A 7004-nucleotide genomic window follows, 5' to 3' on the forward strand; every position below is an offset into this window, starting at 1 on the left:
TTACCCTCCTCTCGTCCCGGTGGCAGGCGGGAATCCCACCCTTGCCCGGCCCCTCCCTGACTCCCACTTAGCGGGGGGGCAGAGGCTGCATTTGGAGGGCGTCGTAAGTGTCCTTGGTGGCCGAGCTGAGCCCCTGCAAAGGAGAAAGCAGAGGTGAGGTGCCAGCGTGCGCATGCCGTTCCCCCCCAACGCTGGCTGGGCGGGAGCAGGGCCGGGGGGGTCAGTAGCACCGGCCTAACTCACTTCCCCTGCAGAGGTTTTTACTCCTGAGTGCTTCCCTAGCCTTTGGCTGGTGGCAGTAGCTGCCGCTTCCCTGAAGGCGAGATGCATCCTGAACGGCCGTCAGGAACGCGTGACTATGGCAACACATCCTAAGCGGCGGCACAGGCCTCGAGTACGTTCGCCGTGCGTATTATGGACTGCGAAGAGCTGGCTGGTGCTGGACTGAGCACACCCCATCTGCCGGGTAAATGCACAGACACCAATCCGTGAACTTTGCTCTCTGGGCTTCCCCTTTGCCCTTTGGAAGGGAAGTCAGATGTGACCGCGGTAAGCTGGCCGCAGGGCTTCGGGTGGCTGCAAACCCCGGGCAGCATCCCATCTGCTTGGGGTGGGGGTGAAAGTCAGCTGTGACACGTGGGTTACAGCCCCCCACTGCAGCCGTGGGTCCGACGGCTCCCAGAGCGGGAGAGCCGCGGAGCAGCCCCGGAGGGAGAGGGGCTGCCCAGGGCAAGGGTTCGGTAAGGCACGCGGTGCCTGCTGGTAAACCTTCTAGCTGCCCCCCGCTCCGCCCGGGGCACTCGGGCGCACGCTGAGCGCTCTGGTAAGAGGGTGCTGCTTGCCAGCCCCCCGCACGGCGGGTGGAGCAGGTGTCTGAAGAGAGGCGCCGTCGGTGACGAGTTACCCACCCAAGGGGAACGGCGCGGCGCATGCTGCACGGGAAGAACCCAGGAGGCGCGCTGCGCGCGGTGGCGAGGCGGGTCGGGGTTACAACAGCCAGAGTTCCAACAGCGCTCTGGCAACCGGAAGGTTTCCACTTAAGCAACAAACAACCCAGAGACAACCTTAAACGTGGTGGCTGCCACAGCCCGAAGGGGGTTCTCCGGGATGTAGGGCTGGCTCCTACGGGAGCAGCTGAGCACGCGTTCCTGCCAGTCGCGTTTAGAACACGCAGCCGCCTTAGATCAAGGTGGCAGCAGAGTGGTCTGAATGCGAGCGAGCGTCCTCAGGAAGGTGCCCCGGAAGCTCTGCTTCCTCGGGTGGTACAAACAGCGGGGAGGGGGGCCTGACTAGAGGCTGCCATTAAGCCACGACGGCAGACGAGGGGAGCAGGTGGTGAGCGTGATGCCTACCTGGTAGACAGCTTCATTCCCTTTGCCTCGCCGCCTCTGCTGTTCAAGAAAGAAGAGCGTAGATTAGCGTGTGCTCTTCCCGTTACACGAAAGGAAAGTCACCCCTGCCTTCCCCCCTCCTGCACCCGGGTCAGCAGCTGCACTGGGCCTGGGCACCCTCTGCGCAGGAGGAGAAGCACCTGCCAAGTCTGGCCCAGCCCAGACACGCTGCAAGGGCTGCAGAAGGAGAAAATAGTGATGACTGGAAATAAAGAGGAAATTATTTTGGGCTGCTAGCATATTTTCCTGTCATACTGTTATACAGCTGCTATTTCTCTGATTTACTGTTTATATAGGGATCTGGCAACGTTCCTACAGACACCTATTGTTTTACGTGCTGAAATCACACCTGGAAAAAAGGGGGCTGTATTTTTTCAGTTGCTGCGTGTCGTCGGCAGGTGTCCGGGGGACTCTGCCCTCTATGGAGCAGACACGGGTAAGCGAGCCAAGCCCCAGCCAGCACCCAGCTGGTTGGTAAGCTGTGCAAAGGGCCTGCAGAGGTAAGGCTGTCCGAAGGCAAAGTCGCACAGGGTTCAGTACATTTGGCACTGGGAGTGTCCCGGTACAAGCAGAGCAGGCAAACAGGCCAGCCAGAAAACCCTTCTGCTTGAAGGGTGGGTGATGGTCCTGTACCTGCCATCACGTGTCTAGCACGAGGCAAGGCGCTGCTCGCGTCCCAGCGAGAGAAACCGCCCCAAAACCACGGCAAGACGTCAGACGCTTGGCTTGTACACCGAGCGTGGCCGCCACAGATGGGCTTCAGGCTGAGAGAGGAGGGGAAGGGGTTAAATGTCAGGGCCCCTGCAGAACTTCTCGGCACCGAACTTTGTGGTGAAATGCCCTTTTTTCCCACCAAGTTGAAACATTCCCCCTTGACATCACTCAGGGACAGCGCTGGCGCAGGGGCCGTGTTTCTGATGCCACTGGGACAAAGCTGGCGTCTGATCTCCACCGTGTGTCACGGCTAGCGGAACGCCATCTCACTGCCGCTCCAAACACACCGGGCACTACTGGAAACAGGGAACTGCTCTCAGCTGCGCCTGTAGGTGCTGTGCAGCACGAGGACGTCCTTCTGCGAGGCAGCTACGTGCAGCCACGACTACGGCTCCCAAAGGGAGTGACAAGGAAGAATTTTTCATCCCAGGCTTTCACCAGGAAGGAAGGTAGGACTCACCTCTCCCTTCATCCCGATTTCACTGTATGCCTCGCCCATCTTGTCCTTCTGCAACGACTGCAAGCAGAGAGGGGGAGAGTGTCAGTGTGCTGCCAGAAAATCCAGGCTGGTCCCCAGGTGTCTGCGCCCCAAGCCTGGGCTGCCGGGGCTGCCCTGCCTGCAAAGCACCAGCGTATTCCGGAGGAGACCCGAGTTAAGTCATGAGCTCCAGAATTCCCATATCTCTCCTTTGGAGCACAGACCACCACTTCTAGCCAGACTTAAATCAGTTACATCAAGAGGCTCCTAAGCAGCCACTCTCAGGTGCACTGGCATCTGGCCTTTGTCAGAGAGCAGCCAGAGGCTGGAGAACAAGGACACAAAACTGCGGCATTGGTCACACGGGACGAAAGTTGACCTGAAGGGATCAGTGACCAATGGCTGACATGAAGGGATCAACAGGCATCTTGATCCAAATTCTTTTCCCCATCGGCCCACATTTTGCTCCTACCATGGAAAAAGGAGCAGAAATGTTCTAGCAAAGAAGGGGGAGTAGAAGGGGAGAGACGTCCTGGAAAGCAGCTAAGTTTGAACCAAAGCTGAGGTTGGGTAGGGAGAAAAAAAGTCTCCTATGAAAAAGAAACGCTGATTTCCAGCCATCCCTCCCTCTCCTCTCCCTCCCGCTCTCTCTACTCACAGTGTAGACGGTGTCCTGAGGGTTCTTTCTTCTCTGCTGTAAAACAAAAGAAGAAAGTTGTCGGCATGTTGCACTGCCAGCATCCCCCACCACCTTGCGTGTGCCCCTGCATTCGCTCCAAGGCACAGCTACAGCTGCATGGACGTGCGGTACCCATTACAGCCCATCCTGCCTCCACCCACAAGGCTCTTAAGACAACTTATTGCCTGGAAAATTAATTTAATTTGAATAATTGATAGAACTTAGCTCTTCACTGCTCCATCCCTACAGCTGTCACCTGCAGGCAAGCCCTACTTGCTGATGCAGAAGGCTTCCCCTCCCTTTTCCTTTGAAAGTGTTGGGCTCTGCAGCAGAAGAAACAGTTGTTTTGGCTGCTGCGTTACTTCGCTGGTGCTTGCTTGGCAGCGTCACGTGCAGCGAGCTCTTGTGAAACACCCACTCCTGCCTCGCCTGCTCCACATCCGCCCCGAGGCTGGGTGTCACTTCCTATTCTGGGTGGCAGCAAGCTCGCGGCAAAGTGACGGGGGGCACGAGGGGCAGAGATCAAAGGGGAGGGGGGAAGGTTTGCTCTTGTCCCCGCCACGCTGGCAGCCGTCTGAGTTACTGCACAGATTTTGACGCTTCCCCCGCCAGGAAGGCGCTGGCGCTCAGCGAATGCGCGATGGATGCCCGCACGTCTCAGCAGCGGTTAGACACGAGAAGGCAGGCACCGGGTTAAAAGAAAACAGGGGGGTGCGTGGGAGGAAGTTACCTGGTGTCTCCCACCCAGCTCAGGGTCTGCGCCTCGCTTGGCCCCCAGAACATCATATTCATCTCGGTGTCCACGCGACAGTTTCTGAAATGGGAAAGCAAGAGGCAGTGACGGATATTGTGGTCACGGCAAAAGACTTTGGCTTGGCTCAGGAGAAGAAAGGGAACCCAGTTTGCTGTCCAACATCATGGGTATTAGACACAGGGCTAGAAGTTATTTTACCCCTTTAATGTGTCAACAAAAACTTCTATGATTAAGCCATGGAAACAACAACAAGTGGTTTGTGCAGCACCAAACCACAAGCCATCGCATCAAGAACCTGTCTTAAGCAGAAACGAGCTGAAAATGAGAGCAGGAGGGAGGGACTCTGACTTTCACGCTTTCTTTCCCACTGGTGGGTGAAGATCCACGAGCCTGATTTTTCTTGCAGAACGGCTCACCTGAATTTGCATCTAGGGGCTGTAGAAATTTTATGGGAAACACATTTCTCATCTGGGAAAGGTTACCTTGGAAAGGGGCAAGGGAGAGATTTTGGGTCAGAATAACACCGCTGCCACAGCGCTAGTGAAAAGGGGACAGGCAACACTTCTTAAAGTGAAAAAATCGCATTGGTGCTCACACATTACACAATTAAGCAGCAGGACTCGTCACAGGATGTGGCTACGGTCAATGGCGTGAGAGAAAGAATTGAAATCTAAAGACAACTAGAAATAATGAAATAAGCCAGAGCTCAACGCTGCCATGGGGAAGCGTTTTAGTGAGGGAGGCCTTGCCTCTGTCCTCTTCCACTGCCTGAAGAGCCGCCTGGTGCTGGCTACAGTCAGGGTGGGTACGGCCTGGTCCGACAGCTCATGCTGCGGGGCGAGAGGATAGCTCAGCCACGATGACTCAGGCTCCACACACTCGATACACGAGCTACAGTCGCCTCAGGTCAGCAACGCAGCATTCCTGGGCGTTTGCTCTTTCTCCAGCTCACATCAGAAAGCACCGGCAACAGGGGCGGCCTGTGAGTCGCCCGAGGAACGGCAGGAGCCGCAGGGGACTGCAGGGGCTGGGTGCGAAGGTGGGGTGCGCACACCACGTGTACCAGCCCAGTGGCTGCACACACGCACACGGCTCTCACGGGCGTGTTACGTGGCACAGCACACCCAGCGCTGCCTCCGAATCTGTCTGGGCTCCTGGTATACCTTCAGCTCACTGGATCGAATCGGGACCCTACAGCCCGCGTATCCATCTAGCATCCAGCCAGACACGGGATGACGGAAGCTCCCCCTGTCAGGTTTTATGTTTCCTCCTCACAGTTGCTGTGCTGCAGACCTGGGCACAGCGTTTTCGTTAGCTGGGTCATCACGTTTTTCTGCTCTACAGGCAATTCACTACCTATAGGTGCCCAAAAACGTCCACCTCGGTAGCAGATTAGAAAACAAACGAAAAAAACGCAGTAGTTACTTACATTGTACACATCATCCTGGCCTGGCCGCAGCGCTGGTTCAGAGGGCTGGCTGAGCTGGAAGAGAAACCATACCGTGAGCAGCGAGGCAGGGGGTCTGGTTCAGTCCTTTCCTTCCCTCTCTCCTTGAAGTTTACTCCCCTCAGAAACAGGGCAACACATACGCAGCCCACCGGTGTCACCAGCAGGACTACAGGTAGTGCAGGCCACTGCTGCGCTGGCACTTTACCCACACAGGTTGCTCTCAGCATCCAGGCCATCTTGCTTGCACATAACACCAGCCCGCTGCTACTCAAACCATGTGTCTTCCCCCGCTCCCCGGCTTTCGCATTCCTGTTCTGTGCACATCATAACCCTGTGCTATCGAAAGTAGCTCCGTCAGGCTATAAAATCATAATTGCAGCCTGTGTTAAGGAACACTGGGTATCTGGGGATGCTAACAACCAACAGAACTTCACTCCCTCCCCCAAGACCCCAGTCCTCCGGCAAAACTGCTGCCTGCAAAGTTCCTGGGTGTCCTCAGCTTCAGAGGGCGCGGCAAACCCCGCGCCCCTCAGCAGCAGGACCTGGCTTGAGGGGCTGCGGTGCCACCATGGTCAGTTGGCATGAGTGGTAGCTAATGAGCAAGTAAAGGATTTCCGTTCTGCAGCTACTCCTTGGCTCTGCTCCTCACATATTTATGAGCAGTTAATTGCTGAGCCAAACTTCCAGGAAAAAAAGGGGCAGTTTTAGGCCAGTGTGATCAGGTACTTTGTGTCTCAGTCCTTTCAAAACCCAGTGTCAAACTACATTCTGTATCGCTTTAACCTTCTTGAGTTACTATCACATGTTAAAATCTATATTGAAGGCAACTTTCTAAATGGGTTTGGTTTCAGGCATAGGATAAACTTGACTTTGTTTTTTAAAATCCTATTTGTAGTAATTACAAGTGACCTACCCCACCGCTTTCCCCGTGAAAGTGCCGTTATCACCACCAAACCTTTGGTGGGGCCAGTAACTTACCAAGCATCTAACCCATGTTTTTTGCAACAGGGCCTAAACGTTCCCGTGCATTGTCTGTGTGGTCCCTCAACAAGAAGCTCACAACAGAGAGAAAGCTGTGCCCCTGGCAAAGGCCTCCGTAATTCCTTCAGCCAGGAGGTGAGGTTACAGATAGGACACAGCGTGGAAGATTTATAAAAAAATGTTTGTGACAAGACAGAGGCCCCTCCTGGAAAACGCTCTGGCAAAAGCTCCTTGGAAAATGCCCTACCAGCTTCTTGGTGCTTTATGGTGGCATTTTGGCTGCAGCACCTCTGCTGCGTTCGGCTGCGAGATTCCAGCGTAACCACAGGCATGGTTTTTCCCCTCCTTCTGCTGCCTCCCCTGGTGCTGAACACTGCGTGTTGCCAGCAAATGGCTAGGCACACCAGGACAGCCAGTGCTCCCAGACCTAAAGGTGAAGGCCTCTGGCCAGGAGCCATTTCCAGCTCCGGCTCTGCCCCTGCAGGGAGCCCCAGCGGGAGAAACCACAAGTTTCCGCCCCCGCAGCCGCACGCTTGAGAGGCTCTGGGGCTGGGGAG

The 7004-nt window shown here is 55.8% G+C and overlaps 1 protein-coding gene across 1 annotated transcript in view; it reads right to left on the minus strand.

The window, feature by feature from the left end:
• Positions 1-67: 67 nt before the first annotated feature.
• The window catches only part of CD247 (CD247 molecule), a gene marked incomplete at its 5' end in the record, with an annotated part of 8277 nt that continues 1340 nt past the window's right edge, over positions 68-7004 (minus strand). Inside the window, 7 exons of the mRNA XM_010151904.1 lie at positions 68-133; positions 1353-1391; positions 1726-1728; positions 2566-2622; positions 3242-3277; positions 3993-4076; positions 5446-5499. Of these exons, the coding sequence (XP_010150206.1) occupies positions 68-133; positions 1353-1391; positions 1726-1728; positions 2566-2622; positions 3242-3277; positions 3993-4076; positions 5446-5499 (339 nt within the window). The remainder of the gene's footprint in view (positions 134-1352; positions 1392-1725; positions 1729-2565; positions 2623-3241; positions 3278-3992; positions 4077-5445; positions 5500-7004) is intronic.

Source organism: Eurypyga helias, unplaced genomic scaffold (genome assembly GCF_000690775.1).
Source record: "Eurypyga helias isolate BGI_N326 unplaced genomic scaffold, ASM69077v1 scaffold22725, whole genome shotgun sequence".
In the NCBI taxonomy this organism is placed as follows: domain Eukaryota; kingdom Metazoa; phylum Chordata; class Aves; order Eurypygiformes; family Eurypygidae; genus Eurypyga; species Eurypyga helias.